This window comes from Anomaloglossus baeobatrachus, chromosome 3 (assembly GCF_048569485.1).
Source record: "Anomaloglossus baeobatrachus isolate aAnoBae1 chromosome 3, aAnoBae1.hap1, whole genome shotgun sequence".
Classification (NCBI taxonomy): Eukaryota; Metazoa; Chordata; class Amphibia; order Anura; family Aromobatidae; genus Anomaloglossus; species Anomaloglossus baeobatrachus.
The window spans coordinates 222,998,841-223,016,822 of record NC_134355.1 but is presented as its reverse complement, the minus strand read 5'-3'; the positions used below and the strand labels follow the sequence as shown (position 1 = coordinate 223,016,822).

Genomic DNA, 17,982 nt, shown 5'->3' with positions numbered 1-17,982 from the left:
GGACAGTTAGGCTAGAGACTCCGGTTCACATTATTGCTATTGATAGGACACCATTGTCACGAAATGTGGTTGAATTTGTCTGGGAGGAATTTTTGCTTAAAGTGGGGTCCCTTCATCAGGAACTTATTTCATGTTATATCATGGATAATCTCCCTGCGGGACTGGTGCTGGGATTCCCCTGGTTGCACATACATAATCCTGTCATTGACTGGGACTCTCGCGATATTGTTAAATGGGGTCCTAAATGTTCTAATGGTTGTCTTATCACTGTTCAGGTGTCTTCAACTAATCTGGAGGGTATTCCGGAGTACCTGAAGGATTTTGGAGACGTGTTCTCTGAAAAAGAGGCTGAGGTCCTGCCACCCCACCGTCCTTACGATTGTGCTATTAACCTGGTTTCAGGTGCCAAATTACCCAAGGCCCGTTTGTATAATCTTTCTGGCCCGGAACGCACTGCCATGAAAAATTACATATCCGATAGTTTACGTAAGGGACACATCCGTCCTTCTGTCTCGCCTGTTGCTGCTGGGTTCATTTTTGTTAAGAAGAAGGATGGTGGCCTATGCCCTTGCCTCGATTTTCGGGAACTTAATAAGATCACGGTGAGAAATACCTATCCACTTCCACTCATCCCGGACCTCTATAATCAGTTATCTGGAGCTAAATGGTTCTCCAAGCTTGATCTCAGGGGAGCCTATAACCTCATTCGCATTCAGGAAGGGGATGAGTGGAAAACGGCATTCCTTACATCAGAGGGCCTTTTTGAAAACTTGGTCATGCCTTTCGGCCTTACTAATTGCTCCTGCAGGGTTTCAGAATTTTATGACTGATATTTTCTCTGAATTTATTGGCCGTTTTATGGTTGTGTACCTAGATGATATTCTTGTCTTCTCGTCCAACAAAGAGTCTCATATTGATCATGTACGTACAATACTTCATAGGTTACGGGAGAATTCCCTATTTGCTAAACCTGAAAAATGTACTTCTTGTGTCCAAGAAATCACCTTTCTAGGTTTTATTCTGTCTGCTGATGGTTTTCGGATGGATCCCAGAAAAGAACAAGTCATTTATAATTGGGTGCAACCCAGAGACCTCAAGGGTCTGCAGCGTTTCCTGGGTTTTGCCAATTATTACAGGAAATTTATTAAAGGGTTTTCTCAAGTGGTCAAGCCACTCACGGATCTCACCCGCAAGGGGCTGATCTTAGGGAGTGGTCACCGCAGGCGATAGAAGCATTTCTGAGGTTAAAGGAATGTTTTATGACTGATCCTGTACTTGTTCAACCTGACCTCTCTCAGCCGTTTATTGTGGAGGTTGATGCTTCAAAGGTGAGTGTGGGGGCGGTGCTCTCCCAAGGACCCGCTACTTTAACTAAAGACCGTGTGCCTTCTTCTCCACAAAATTTTCTTCTGCTGAGAAGAATTATGATGTGGGGAATCGAGAGTTGTTGGCCATAAAGTTGGCCTTCGAAGAATGGAGACATTTTTTGGAGGGGGCTGTTCATCAGATTACTGTTATTACGGACCATAAAAACCTGTCTTACATCGAGTCTGCTAAACGGTTGACTCCTAGACAGGCTAGGTGGTCACTTTTTTTTTCCCGTTTTCACTTTTCCATTACTTTTCGTCCCGGTTCTAAGAATGTTAAGGCGGATGCGTTATCTCGCAGTTTGGATCCGTTTTCGCCTCCCGAACCTCCTTCCTCCATTCTTCCTCATGGGGTAGTCGTTGCTGTTTTATCCTCCGGATTGGAGGCTGAGATTCGTGTTGCACAGGCATTGGCCCCTCCTTCATTGCCCGATGCCAAATTGTTTGTTCCTGTCCAGTTTCGATTACGGGTTCTCCAGGAATTTCATAACTCTGTGCTTGGTGGTCATCCGGGGGTCTCAGCTACTCGTAAGGCTATTGCCAGGTTGTTTTGGTGGCCCTCTATGTACTCCGATGTCGCCGTGTTTGTGTCTGCTTGTGATGCGTGTGCACGTGCTAAAGTTCCCCATAACCGGCCGGCCGGGGAATTAGTGCCCTTACCAATTCCGGATAGGCCCTGGACTCATTTGTCCATGGATTTTATCACTAATTTACCTGTATCCGCTGGCAAGACTGTTGTTTGGGTGGTGGTGGACAGATTCAGCAAACAGGCGCATTTTGTTCCCTTGTCGGGATTACCTATTGCTGAGACTCTGTCCAAATTGTTTATTGAACAGGTGGTTAGATTGCATGGCATCCCTGTTAACATTGTGTCCAACAGGGGGGTTCAGTTCATTTTCAAATTTTGGAGAGCATTTTGTAGACGGATGGGTATTAAGTTGTCCTTTTCTTCATCTTACCATCCCGAGACCAATGGGCAGACTGAGAGAACTAATCAGTCATTGGAACAAATTCTGCAGTGTCTGGCTACGTCTCAGCAGGACGATTGGTGTTCCTCACTGCCTATGGCTGAGTTTGCTTTCAATAACCGGGTCCATCAGTCCACGGGTACTACTCCATTTTTTTGTAAGTATGGATACCATCCCCATTTCGGTGAATTTTCCAGACTTGATTCTGGGTGTCCTGGGGCTGATTTTGCAATTCAGCAGTTGGAAGAGGTTTGGAGGGAGGTCCGGCATAATGTTGAGGTGGCTTTAGGGCGGCAAAAGCGCTCTGCTGACAAGAGACGATCGGTAGGATTTAATTTTCAGGTGGGGAATAAAGTTTGGTTGTCTACCAAAAACATTCATCTGAGAATTCCTTCCACTAAGTTGGGTCCAAAATTTATTGGTCCGTATGAGATCATCGAGATTGTCAACCCAGTGGCTTTTCTTCTGCGGTTACCGCAGTCCTTTCGCATTTCTAATGTGTTTCACAAATCTCTGTTCAAGCCTTTTGTTCCTTCTGTTTCCGAGTGTCCTCATCCCCTTCCTCCCGTTTCAGTGGATGGTCAGATGGAACACGAGATTGAGCGCATCATCGATTCTCGGCGGGTCCGTAGTTCGCTTCAGTACTTGGTACATTGGAGGGGTTACGGACCGGAGGAGCGATCCTGGGTTCCGGCACGATCTGTTCAATGTGACCGACTTACTCGTGCCTTTCATAGAAGGTTTCCCGGGAGACCTGGGGGTCCGGTGGCCCCTCTTGAGCAGGGGGTACTGTCATGATTGACTCCTGGCTCAGCTGGAGCTGAGCCTTTTTTTAGTTTCACTTCTGATGCAAGTCACGTTAGGGGTTAATCCTTTCTGCCTCGTTCTGGAGGTCAGGCTGCTTTATTAGGGCACTGTTTCTCTTGGACTTCGCCAGTGATACTTCTGGCTCTGCTGTGTTCTGCTCTTGAGTGACCTGTTGTCTGCCCTGCCCCCTCCTGACCTCCGTGTTCACCTGACCTGCTAACCTCCTCTGTTGTCTGTTTCCATCAGTGTATCTCCCGCTGTCTCCCTGTTCGTTCCTTATCTGTTTACCTTTATTCTGTCTTGCCTTCCCACTCCCCCTCGCTTCTAGGCTCTGGTTTCCCGGCTACTGACTATTTGCTTCCCTCTGACTACGTTTAGACTTTTCCCTTGTGTACTTACAAGACCTCATGTTGTGACACGGCTTTCTGACGATTCTACTGCCATCTGGTGGGCTTGACTAGTATTACCTCTGCTAGGGAATTCCCTGCTCATACGTTTCCTCCACTTTTACGCCCCCTAGTGGTTTACCAGCTAACTACCTTCTCAGATAGTTTCAGGAATCCTCTCAGTCCCACATTACTGCGCTGTACTGCTATTGTACATCTTAGAGTACAGCGTGACAGACATGCCCAGGAAGATGATGGATCGTGATGGGATCGGGGATGATTTGTCCAGACTCACTAGCCACCCTAAGCGGGATAGGGTGTCCACAGTGATTTGTACGCTGGTTGAGCAGTCGCGGAAGGAGGGGGCCTTGATGAGGAGGTCATCCAAGTAAGGGAGAACGACTACTCCCCTGGCGTGAAGGACGCTCATGGCGGCTGCCATGACTTTGGTGGTGAAGACCCTTGGTGCGGTGGCAAGGCCGAAGGGTAGAGCTACGAATTGAAAGTGGGAGTCCTGAATTGCGAAGCGTAGGAACTTTTGGTGATCTGGGGCGATGGGTATGTGCAGGTACGCGTCCTTGATGTCTATGGAGGCGAGGAATTCCCCTTCGACCATGGATGCAATAATGGACCTTAGGGACTCCATTCTGAATCTCCATACATGCACATGTTTGTTTAGGTGTTTGAGGTCCAGGATGGGTTGAACTGACCCATCCTTTTTGGGGACCACAAAGAGGTTGGAATAAAAACCCCCTAACTTCTCGTCGTCTGGGACAGGTATTATCACTCCTCTCCTACTGTTTGGAGCGAGTGGATTGCTGAGAAAAAAGCTTTGCGTCGTTTTCGAGTCTTTGGGGGGTTTGAGAGAAAGAACCGACTCGGAGGTTGGGTCCGAAATTCTATGTGGTAACCGGAAGACACAAGGTCTCACAACCATTTGTCGTCTGAGGCAGCAGCCCCGATGTGTTGAAAGAGCCAAAGTCGACCTCCTACAATGAGTTTGTCTTCCGGAGCGCCGAAGGAGTCATGAGGGGGGAAAACGTTGTGGCTGAGTCTCCCTAGTCCTGGACTGTTTCGGTCTAGGCTGCCATGACAAAGTGGGTTTCGGGGAGAGCTGAGAAGGTCGGTCCCTGCGTAGTCCGCGGCTGGTGGCGGGGACAGCACGGGATGTCGACCAACCAAATGAGTTCCGAAAGGAGCGGAACAAGGACTGTGGACGTCTGGTGAAGGACGTCCTGGACTTCAGCTGGGGGAGAGAGGTACTCTTTCCTCCCGTGGCGTCAGAAATGAGCTTGTCTAGACGTTCGCCAAACAATCGGTCTGGAAAAAAAGGAAGGCCCGTGAGAGACTTCTTGGAGGCAGAGTCCGCTCGCCATTGTCGGAGCCAGAGAGCTCTAAGGATGGCTATGGTATTTGAGGCGGCAAACGCTGCGCAGGTAGCAGCGTCCATGGAGGCCACAATGAGGTACTCCGCCGCAGCGGCAATTTGAGCTGTTACCTCTGTGAAGGTCTGAGTGAACTGGGATTCCTCAAGCGAAGTGTTAAGGGATTCTGCCCAGACCGAGATCGCCTTTGCGACCCACACAGAGGCAAAGGAGGGCGAGAGGGAGGAACCCGCAGCCTCAAAAGCAGAGCAGGCGAGGTGCTCCACCTGTCTGTCTGTCGGGTCCTTAATGGAAGAACCATCGGGAAAAGACAGGAGTGTCTTTGTGGTAAGGCGGGAGACCGGGGGGGGTCGACCCAGCCCTTAGGGGCAGGTGAGGGAAAAGGGTACCGGGACTCCATGAGTTTTCGGTTACCGAAGCGCCTGTCAGGCTTTTCCCTTTGCTTTGTGAGGATATCCTGAAACTCTGTGTGATCAGCGAAAACCTTTTGGGGTTTCCTTGCCCTCTTAAAGGAGACCACATGGTCAGTGGTAGTGGATGGGGGATCCTCCACATGCAAAGTTTGGTTGATTGCTGCTATAAGGGAGTCTATTGCAGTTTGATCATCTGGGGGTGATGAAACCAAGGAATCCTCCTGGTACAAACAGCATTCTCCCTCCTCCAGCTCTTCAGAAGCCGTGGAGCGTGTGGGAGAGCCTGCCCTGTGTGCTCCCGAGGGAGAGCCCGCTGGAGACACCCGGCCGTGTGCCCTTTTCCTGATCCCTGCAACCGGTGAAGCATGTGCCCGGATTACCTCAGAAGGATCCTCCATAGGGGTATCCTCAGGCTGCGTTCCGTCCAGGGACCCAGAAGGGTGTGGAGGACGACATTGCATAGCCAGAACCAGGTTCTGTGACAGTTTTTACATGGATTGGAACAGAAACTGTGCCCATTCCGGTGGGCTTGGGGCCCTAGGCTCTGGGCTGCCGTTTGCGGCGGTGGTGGCAGGGGGGTCTTGGGGGGCTATAGGGGCACAGGACTCACAGAGAGAAGAGGTGTGTTTGCGTGGTAGCTCAACGTGGCAGGCAGTGCAGGCTGAATAATAGACTATGTGAGCCTTAGCCCTCTTAGTGCCTTTTGAATTCTGCATGTTCCTAATAGGAGTATGCCAGGAGGGGGAGCGATGCTCAGCAGAGCTACAATTGATAGCAAGCACCTCACCAGAATCAGCCGATGACCCTGTCCTCAGGAAGGCTTAAGCTCTAAGAAGATCTTGCACGCTTCCCTGGGGGGGGCGGGGCTTATTGCAGCCGCGGGGGGGCGGGGCTTAGCACTAAAAGAGAGGGAAGATGAGTCAGTGTGCCTCCCCTGCTGTGGGTAGTAAAAAACGGCGGGAAGGGAGCTTCTGAGTTTTCCTCCCTCTCTCTACAGTCAGCACACAGCTTGTCAGCGGTGGTTATCAGCCGGCTTTTGCTGGAGGAAACAAACAGAGCAGATAATACAGAGCATGAGTCCCTGAGCCCTGGGTCCTCCCCCCTGCTACCGGGAAGTTATCTGCAAGACTTTCTGCAAACAACAGAACTTCCCCCCAGCCAGCAAGCTAGAGAAAGTTCACACTGTGTGTGCAGGATCCTTGCTCCTTGCACATAAATACTGTAAATGGCCTGGGAGCCTTCTGCAGTGTCCTTTCTCCCTTTGTCTGGGAAACCAGTCAGGGGGGATCTCACCTTAAAACACTGCTTCCAGGCAGTAAAAATAGCAGAGCCAGCTTGCTGTGTCGTTGTCATATTCATCTCAGAGCCTGCGGAGAGGGGCTGAGGAATCAGTGCCATCTTCATCTCAGAGACTGCAGAGAGGGGCTGAGGAATTGGGCTATAGGGCACAGGCCTCTACCCTGGGCTTTGGAAAATCGGTGTCTGTGGAACCCGTCGTCTAGCCCAGGATCCAGCGTCACGGGAGGGGGTACGTGTAGGCAACGCTTCACGTTCCCGCCCGTTGATGGTAGTGGGAGATCGGTCCCAAAAGGAAACCGTCGCCCTCAAAAAATAACAAACCTTGAAAGGAAGTGCCTCCTACAGACACTAAGCTAAAAACTGGGCTTGCCTGGCCCGGCAGGGGGTGTATACTGCAGAGGAGGAGCTATGCTTTTGCATCTACTTAGTGTCCTCCTATGGATAGGCAGCATAACACCCATGGTCCTGTGTCCCCCAATGAGGAGTCAGAGAAAAACTTATACCCTCTGGTAATAAAACATCCCGGAATAAAAAGAAACCACTATGGATAAATAAGACTGTACAAAGTATAATAAAACAAAAACAAAGGGCGTTTAAAATCTTGAAGGCTGAGAATACAGAAATAGCATTTCAGGAGTATAAAGATATCAATAGGCAATGCAAAAAAGAAATCAAACAAGCAAAACTAGCAACTGAAACAAAAGTCGCCAATGACATTAAAATAAATCCCAAAATCTTTTATAAATACATTAATGCCAAAAGGAAAACAAAGGATAGTATTGGCCCCTTAAAATATAATAACAAGTTAGTTATAGAGGACAAAAAAAGACTGAGATATTAAATAGGCATTTCTCTTCTGTGTTCACCAAGGAACTGACTGTACCAGGCATCATTCAACAAGTGAAAAATCAAAGTTCACCACCCGATATTAATTTAACACAAGAAGAAGTACGCCTACGTCTGAGTAAATTAAACATTGCCAAATCCCCAGGGCCAGATGGCATTCATCCACGAATATTGAGGGAATTTAGCTCCGTAATTGACAGACCGCTGTATCTCATCTTTTTAGACTCACTTGTAACAGGGTTGGTGCCTCAGGATTGGAGGATTGCTGATGTGGTACCGATATTTAAGAAAGGTAAGAGGGTAAATCCAGGCAACTACCGTCCAGTAAGCCTGACATCAGTAGTATGCAAAAATTTTTAGGGCATTTTAAGGGATGACATACAAAAATATGTTGCAGAAAATAATATAATAACTGACAGACAGCATGGATTCATGAAAGATAAACCGTGTCTAACCAACCTGTTGGGGTTCTATGAGGGGGTAAGTGCAAACCTGGATATTGGTAATGCAGATGATGTGATTTATTTGGACTTTGCAAAGGCATTTGATACTGTACCACATAATAGCCTTATACTAAAGCTCCAGAAGCAAGGACTAGGGGAAACTATATGCAACTGGGTAAGGAATTGGCTAAAGGATAGGAAACAAAGAGTAGTCATAAATGGAACATTCTCTAACTGGGCCAAAGTCAGCAGTGGGGTGCCGCAGGGATCTGTGTTAGGACCAATTCTTTTTAATCTCTTTATTAATGACCTTGTGGATGGGATTGATAGTAAAGTGTCAGTCTTTGCTGATGACACCAAACTATGTAGGATATTAAAAACTGACCTTGATAGTATAATATTACAAAAAGATCTGGATAAGATGTCAGAATGGGCAGATACTTGGCAAATGAGATTTAATGTTGATAAATGTAAAGTAATGCACCTAGGACGGAGTAATCCTATAACTGCATATACATTAAATGGAAGTAAACTTGGGACTACAGAACAGGAGAAGGACTTGGGTATTCTCATTACAAATAAGCTAAGCAGCAGCACTCAATGTCAAGCAGCAACTGCAAAAGCAAACAAGATTCTAGGGTGTATAAAAAGAGAGATTAGATCCCGTGATCCCAACGTATTGTCACCCCTCTATAAATCACTTGTAAGGCCACATCTGGAATACTGGAATATGGGATCCAGTTTTGAAAAGGACATTCAGAAGTTAGAGTCAGTTCAAAGGCAGGCAACTAGACTACTACAAGGAATGGCAGGCCTCCCATATGATGACAGGTTGAAAAAGTTAGATATGTTTAGCTTAGAAAAAAGACGTCTCAGAGGAGATCTCACTTATACAGTTAGGTCCAGAAATATTTGGACAGTGACACAAGTTTTGTTATTTTAGCTGTTTACAAAAACATGTTCAGAAATACAATTATATATATATAATATGGGCTGAAAGTGCACACTCCCAGCTGCAATATGAGAGTTTTCACGTCCAAATCGGAGAAAGGGTTTAGGAATCATAGCTCTGTAATGCATAGCCTCCTCTTTTTCAAGGGACCAAAAGTAATTGGACAAGGGACTCTAAGGGCTGCAATTAACTCTGAAGGCGTCTCCCTCGTTAACCTGTAATCAATGAAGTAGTTAAAAGGTCTGGGGTTGATTACAGGTGTGTGGTTTTGCATTTGGAAGCTGTTGCTGTGACCAGACAACATGCGGTCTAAGGAACTCTCAATTGAGGTGAAGCAGAACATCCTGAGGCTGAAAAAAAAGAAAAAATCCATCAGAGAGAGAGCAGACATGCTTGGAGTAGCAAAATCAACAGTCGGGTACATTTTGAGAAAGAAGGAATTGACTGGTGAGCTTGGGAACTCAAAAAGGCCTGGGCGTCCACGGATGACAACAGTGGTGGATGATCGCTGCATACTTTCTTTGGTGAAGAAGAACCCGTTCACAACATCAACTGAAGTCCAGAACACTCTCAGTGAAGTAGGTGTATCTGTCTCTAAGTCAACAGTAAAGAGAAGACTCCATGAAAGTAAATACAAAGGGTTCAAATCTAGATGCAAACCATTCATCAATTCCAAAAATAGACAAGCCAGAGTTAAATTTGCTGAAAAACACCTCATGAAGCCAGCTCAGTTCTGGAAAAGTATTCTATGGACAGATGAGACAAAGATCAACCTGTACCAGAATGATGGGAAGAAAAAAGTTTGGAGAAGAAAGGGAACGGCACATGATCCAAGGCACACCACATCCTCTGTAAAACATGGTGGAGGCAACGTGATGGCATGGGCATGCATGGCTTTCAATGGCACTGGGTCACTTGTGTTTATTGATGACATAACAGCAGACAAGAGTAGCCGGATGAATTCTGAAGTGTACCGGGATATACTTTCAGCCCAGATTCAGCCAAATGCCGCAAAGTTGATCAGACGGCGCTTCATAGTACAGATGGACAATGACCCCAAGCATACAGCCAAAGCTACCCAGGAGTTCATGAGTACAAAAAAGTGGAACATTCTGCAATGGCCAAGTCAATCACCAGATCTTAATTACGTTTGACCTCCTAAAATGTGGAGTGTTTGTAAAGAAATGTGTACAATTCCTACAATTTCTATCAGATATTTTTGTTCAAACCTTCAAATTAAACGTTACAATCTGCACTTGAATTCTGTTGTAGAGGTTTCATTTCAAATCCAATGTGGTGGCATGCAGAGCCCAACTCGCGAAAATTGTGTCACTGTCCAAATATTTCTGGACCTAACTGTATGTATAAATACATGTGTGGTCAATATAAAGGACTGGCACATGACTTATTTCTTCCGAAGACAATACAAAGGACCAGGGGGCATTCACTGCGAGTGGAAGAAAAGCGATTCCGACAGCTAAATAGGAAAGGGTTCTTTACATTTAGAGCAGTCAGACTGTGGAATGCCCTACCACAAGAGGTAGTAATGGCAGATACTATAACAGCTTTCAAAACAGGGCTGGATGATTTCCTCAGTACACACAACATTGTTGGTTATAAATGACTTTGTGACCAAATGTAGAACTGGTGGAGGAAGGTTGAACTAGATGGACCTAGGTCTTTTTTCAACCTTTGTAACTATGTAACTATATGTAACTATATGGGGGGATTCAATTTCTTTTTTAAATTTATTTACTTTCACACCACGATACAGACCCACAGAGAGGGTCTGTGATTCGTTGCAGTCAGACACACTGTTACACAGGGTGGAGGGGTGTCTAACTTGCTGGTGAGTGGGGAAAGCAGTTCATATGGATTAGCGATAATAAGTGGCCCCAGAAGAAGAGTGAGCGACCCGGAAGCAGTTATAGCCGTGCTCCGGGTTATTTTTATTTCCTAAGTTGCCAGACCAGGATCATTAGCCAGAGTTCTCTGAGAATTCCAGGCGCGGGACCTGCACTCGGGTATGTTTGAAACCATGTGGATCCGGACTTTTACAGTCCGAGTCCATCATCACTATCTAGGAGGAGTGCACTTCAAGTCTCTCTGCCTGCGCTTGTGTATTAGAAGCATGTGTGGTATAGAGGGATCAGTGAGAAGCTGTGCCTTCCACAAGATGGCAGCACACGTTCATTGAAACATAAGTCCATAATACAAGGTTTTTCAAAAGCTACAGACTGTTTTGAACGTCAGTATCTGTCTAAAATAAGTAGACACACATATATTATATTTTTTTACATTTTTAATAAAACTAGATTTTTGGTATTAGATTTTCTTTAACATATTAGAGGCTGTCTGGGATTCCGTGAAGCACAGATTAATTTGTGCAAGTCTGCCTGCATCCACACAAGATGTGTGCTTAGTTGTCGAAGATCTTTCCAACAACCTCCTTGTCAAGTTCCCTCAAGAACAATGTGTAAGTGTACCTAGAAGAATTAGTGTTTTTCTGAAGTTGAAAAGTGGTTTTCAGACTAAATATTAATGTGATTAATTTTTCTTTTGTTCATTTACCTTGTATTTTGTTAATTAAAAAAAATCAATTAACTCTTCTATTTTGGAAAGCAAACTTTGCATAATTTTTCCAAGCCTGCTTAAAACTTTTACACAGTACTATACATATACCCACAACTTTACAGTAATGTAAATGTAATGTAATTTGAAGATCACCAACCTAATAATAGTTCTCCAATGGTTTCCCTTGATGGTGCTACATTAATACACCTTCGATTTACCCTAAATAGAAGGTAAAAAAAAAATATTTAATTGAAATATACTTAATAATATGTAAAAAAAACAGTCTTTAAAGTTGTGTGGTGATAATAATAGAGGTACAATAGCTCAGTTTCTTTTCAATGCTGTAATTCAGTAACTATTTAAGGGTTATTCTCACATTTTACTTTGATTGTTGGAGATTCAACTTCTGGAACTCCCACTGATTTGAAAAACATAGCGGCTCCGATGCATGTTTTTTTAATGCTTAAAGGGGTGGTCCAACATAAAAAGTAATTTTCATCCTAAATCCTTATCTATTTAACGCAATAATCTAAACTAATTTATAATATACTTAATTATTTTACTGCCGTATTTTTCGGCTCATAAGACACACTGTTTTCTACAATATTTGGGAGTTAAGTGGGGGGGTGCGTCTCATAGTTTGGACATATCTGGCTCGCTGTGGGGGAGGAGCGGTGGAGCAGGTTACAAGAGGTAGGAGCATGGTAGCTACTGCAGGAAGCTGGCGGCTGGGTTGAACTTGTGTGTCCGCTATTTAAGAAAATTAATACTCATTGCTCTCCACACTCATAATTCCTGCCACCTCTCGGCACTTAAGCTGGTGCCAAGAGGTCGGCGAGATTATGGACATGGCGACTAGTGAATATTCATTTTAGATTAGCCGGCAACTCACATCTGGGGGCGCATGACAGTGACATCCCGTGCTGCCCGTCACTTACACACTAAAGTCTGTTTGCGGCATCAAAAAAGGACGCAGTGCATCGGGGGAGCAGATGGAAAGAGGGAAGGTGAGTAGAATTGTTTATTTTTTATTTGTTGAAAAATGGCGGCATAATGGGAGGCATATATACCAGGTTGTGAAACATACTTACCAAGATGAGGGACATTAATACAGGTACATGTCAATAAATAAGATTATCAAAAAGTTAATTTATTTCAGTAATTTAAAACAAAAAGTGAAACGAATTGTTATGTTGAGTCATTACAGAGTAATCTATTTATAGGTTTATTTCCATTAATTTTGTTGTTTATGGTTTAAAGCCAATGAAAACCCAAAAGTTATTTTTCTCAGAAAATTAGATTATATAAGACCAATTGAAAAAAATATTTTTAAACTCAGAAATGTTGGCCTACTGTAAAATCTCTACAGTAAATGCACTCTATACTTGGTTGGGGCTCCTTTTGCATGAATTACTGCATCAATGCGGCGTGGCGTGGAGGCAATCAGCCTGCGGCACTACTGAGGTGTTATGGAAGCCCAGGTTGCTTTGATAGCATCCTTCCACTCATCTGCATTGTTGGGTCTGGTGTCTCTCATCTTCCTCTTGACAATACCCATAGATTCTCTATGGGATTTAGGTCAAGCGATTTTTTGGGCGAATCAAGCACAGTGATACTGTGGTTATTAAATCATGTATTGGTACTTTTAGCAGTGTGGACAGGTGCCAAATACTGCTGGAAAATGAAATTTCCATCTTTAAAAAGCTTGTCAGTAGCGAGAACAATGAAATGCTTTAAAATGTACTGGAAGACGACTGCACTGACTTTGGTCTTGCTAAAAAAACAGTGGAAATACACCAGCAGATGACATGGCTCCCCATACCATCACTGATTATGGAAGCTTCACACTAGACCTCAAGCAGCTTACGATTGTGTGCCTCTCCTCTCTTCCTCCAGATTCTGCGACCTTGATTTCTAAATGAAATGCAAAATTTACTTTCATCTGAAAATAATACCTTGGACCACTGAGCAACAGTCCAGCTCTTTCTCCTTGGCCCAGGTAAGATGCTTCTGGCGTTGTCTATTGGTCATGAAGGGCTTGCCACAAGAAATGTGAAAGTTGTAGCCCATGTCCTGAATACATCTGTGTGTGGTGGGTTTGAAGCACTGACTCCAGCAGCAGTCTACTTCTTGTGAATCTCCCCCAAATTTTTGTATGGTCTTTTCTTAACAATCCTATCAAGGCTGCAGTTATTATTGCTTGTGAACCTTTTTCTACCATACTATTTCCTTCCACTTTTCCATTAATATGCTTGGATACAGGATCCGTGAACAGCCAGCTTCTTTAGCAATGATCTTTCATAGCTTACCCTCCTCGAGGAGTGTGTCAATGACTGCCTTCTGGATATTTCTCAAGTCAGTAGTCTTCCCCGTGATTGTGTAGCCTACTGAACTAGACTAAGGGACCATTTTAAATGCTTAGGAAACTTTTGCAGGTGTTTTGTGAGAATTGTTCTAATTTTCTGAGATAATAACTTTTGGGTTTTCATTGGCTGTAAGCCATATTCAACAACAGAAATAAACACTTGAAATAGATCATTCTGTTTATAATGACTATATAATATATGCGTTTCACTTTTTGTATTGAATTACTGAAATAAATTAACTTTTTGATGATATTCTAATATATTGAGACTTGCCGATGTATAAAACTGACTGTATGTATGTAAATACACAACAGTTCAAAAGGTTAGGGCCACTTAGATATTTCCTTATTTTTGAAAGGAAAGCACTTTTTTTTTTATTCAATGAAGCTAACATTAAATTAAACAGAAATACACTATATACATTGTTAATGTGGTAAATTACTATTCTAGCTTCAAACGTCTGTTTGGGTTTTTTTTAAATCATATTTTTATTGATTTTCCAAAGCAAAAACAAATCAATATTTCAATACATAGGAACAAATAATATTAGTATTAGCAAAATGACAAGATAATTGCATATCACTCCTTTTACAAATCAGTACTACAGCATCTAATCCAGGTTTACTCTAAAACTCAGAATCTTTAATACCTCACGGAAATCCTTACAACTAAATAATTTTGCGACCATCATAGAAAACTCTCCTACAACTCCACCTTGTTTACCTTTCAAAACAAACTCACTCCCACCTAATCGCCCTCAACCCCCACCTCCAACTCTCCAAGTGTACCTCCTAATTTCTCAGATTGATACCACGCCGTCTCCTTAAATGGTGACATTAAGCGTTCTATTTCCCCCGAATTATGATAGGTTATGATAAAATCCCTCCACTTTTTCAAGTGACTACCCAATCTTCCCGACTTCTTTCCCGCATTTATGCCCTCCAACTCCATCAGCCGCATTATGTGGATTATCACTTCTTCTAATGAGGGGACTTCTGACTCTAACCAATACTTCAGTATCATCCTCTTTGTTGCAAGTATGATTACATATAATAGTAAAGGGGGATGTTTTCTCCTCCTTTCCTCATCATTCCCCTCCTCCCACGCATGAAACAGAACCAGAGCAGGGGAGATAAAGAGTTTGACATCTCGGAGTTTAGCAGCACACTTTTATACTTGGGCCTAAATGTCTGGTTTTTAATGCAATATCTACATAGGTGTATAGAGGCCCATTTCCAACAACCACCACTCCAGTCTTCTAATGGTACATTGTGTTTGCTAACTGTGTTAGAAGGCTAATAAATGTTTAGAAATCCCTTCCCTTGTCAACCATTATGCAAGTATGTTAGCACAGCTGAAAAGTTTTGCTGATTAGAAAAGCTATAAAACTGACTTTCCTTGAAGCTAGTTGAGAATCTGAAGCATTAAATTTGTTGGTTCCATTAAACTCTCTACATGGCCAGAAAAAGAGAACTTTCATGTGAATCCCGACAGTCTATTCTTGTTCTTAGAAATGAAGGATATTCCATGCGAGAAATTGATAAGAAACTGAAGATTTCCTACAACGGTGTGTACTACTCCCTTCAGAGGAGAGCACAAACTGGCTCTAACCAGAGTAGAAAGAGAAGTGGGAGGTCCCGCTGCACAAATGGGCAACAAGACAAGTACATTAGAGTCTGTAGTTTGAGAAATCAACGCCTCACAGGTCCGCAACTGGCAGCTTCATTAAATAGTACCCGCAAAACTCCAGTGTCAACATCTACATTGAAGAGGCGACTCCAGGATGCTGGCCTTCAGGGCAGAGTGGCAAAGAAAAAGCCATAACTGAGACTGGCTAATAAAAGGAAAAGATTAATATGGGCAAAAGAACACAGACATTGGACAGAGGAAGATTGAAAAAAGTGTTATGGACAGACGAATCGAACTTTGAGGTGTTTGGCTCACACAGAAAAACATTTGTGAGATGCAGAACAACTGAAAAGATGCTGGAAGAGTGCCTGACATCATCTGTCAAGCATGGTGGAGGTAATGTGATGGTCTGGGGTTGCTTTGGTGCTGGTAAAGTGGGAGGTTTGTTGAAGGTACAAGGGATTTTGAATAAGGAAGGCTATCACTTTACTTTGCAATACCATGCCATACCCTTTGGACAGCGCTTGATTGAAGCCAACTTCATCCTACAACAGGACAATGACCCAAAAGCACACCTCCAAATTATGTATGAACTATTTAGGGAAGAAGCAGGCAGCTGGTATTCTATCTGTGATGGAGTGGCCAGCCCAGTCACCAGATCTCAACATTATTGAGCTGTTGTAAGAGCAGCTTGACCGTATGGTACGCAAAAAGTGCCTATCAAGCCAATCAAACTTGTGGGAGGGGCTTCTGAAAGCATGGGGTAAAATATCTCCTGATTACCTCATCAAATTAACAGCTAGAATGGCAAAGGTCTGCACAGCTGTAATTGCTGCAAAGGGAGCATTCTTTGACGAAAGCAAAGTTTGAAGGAGAAAATTATTATTTCAAGTAAAAATCATTATTTCTACCCTAGTCAATGTCTGGACTATATTTTCTATTCATTATGCAACTTATTTGATAAATAAAAGAATGATTTTTAATGGAAAAGACAAAATTGTCTGGGTGACACCAAACCTTTCATCTGTAGTGTATGTACCGTATTTTTCGGACTATAAGACGCACCGGACTATAAGACGCACCCTGGTTTTAAAGGAGGAAAATAGGAAAATATATCTTTAAGCAAAAAAATGTGGTCATGACACACTGTTATGGGGCGAGGATCATCTGCTGCTGACACTGTTATGGGGGTAATGTCCCCAAATTCTCTACTAAGGTACCCCATCCTGATAATGATCCTCCTGCCTTGTATATGATCCTGCTATAAACCCCCATCCTGCTCATATACCCCCATCCTGCTTATATACCAGCATCCTGCTCATATTCCCCCATCCTGTTCATATACCCCCATCCTGGTCATATACTCCCATCCTGTTCATATACCCCCATCCTGTTCATATACCCCCATCCTGCTTATATATCAGCATCCTGCTCATATTCCCCCATCCTGCTCATATACCCCCATCCTGCTCATATACCCCCATCCTGTTCATATACCCCCATCCTGTTCATATACCCCCATCCTGTTCATATACTCCCATCCTGTTCATATACCCCCATCCTATTGATATACCCCCCATCCATCCTGCTCATATACTCCCATCCTGTTCATATACCCCATCCTGTTCATATACCCCCATCGTGCTCATATACCCCCCATCCATCCTGCTCATATACTCCCATCCTGTTCATATACCCCATCCTGTTCATATACCCCCATCCATCCTGCTCATATACTCCCATCCTGTTCATATACCCCCATCCATCCTGCTCATATACTCCCATCCTGCTATATGCCCCCATCGTGCTCATATACCATCCTGGTATATGGCCTGTATCCTATAGCACAGAGAAAAAAACCCAAACGTTTATACTCACCTTTTCCTCACTCCCTGCAGCCGATCATCTTCCTCTCTGCACCACTGACCTGTGTGTTTGTGTGTGTGTGTGTGGAGCCGTTCCCCTGCAGCACGCGATGTCTTCCTGTCTGTGCCGATCAGCACAGATCAGGTGACCGGCACAGACAGGAAGACATCGCGTGCTGCAGGGGGACGGCTCCACACACGGCGACGGGTGAGTATACTGATTCACTGCACCCCGCGCTGATGATGACTCGCGGGGGGGCAGTGAATACAGCCGCACATGATCACTCCAGGCTGTAATTGCCAGGAGTGATCATGCAGACATGCTCTTTACTATGCGAGCGTCCCCGCTCGTCCTCCCGCCCACCTGTCAGCGCCGGCTTCTGCGCTGAGAAATGGGCGGGAGGATGGGCGTGCATATGTAATGAGCGGGCCCACGTGGTCACAGCAGGCTGCTACAGCCTTGCTCGTGCCCCCGATGACCCGCTCCACCGCAGCACCTCATTCCCCGCAGCCACAGTCAGACCATAAGACGCACCCCCAACTTTCCCCCAACATTTGGGGGGAAAAAAGTGCGTCTTAGGGTCCTAAAAATACGGTATATGTCCGCTAAAGGAATCTGCACTATCACATGTACAATCACACTCAAAACTTTGCACAGCCACCTCACTTGACTCAGGGAATG

At 44.4% G+C, this 17,982-nt stretch overlaps 1 protein-coding gene across 6 annotated transcripts in view; it reads right to left on the bottom strand.

Moving 5' to 3' along the window:
* LYST (lysosomal trafficking regulator) overlaps window positions 1-17,982 on the bottom strand; it is a 1,763,279-nt gene that overhangs the window by 590,641 nt on the left and 1,154,656 nt on the right. For all 6 annotated transcript variants that reach the window (XR_012751618.1, XM_075339737.1, XM_075339736.1 and 3 more), the window contains exon 36: window positions 11,598-11,659. Coding sequence is in view for 5 of the 6 variants with exons in the window: in XM_075339737.1 (XP_075195852.1) it covers window positions 11,598-11,659 (62 nt within the window). In the remaining variant the exon portion in view is untranslated. The remainder of the gene's footprint in view (window positions 1-11,597; window positions 11,660-17,982) is intronic.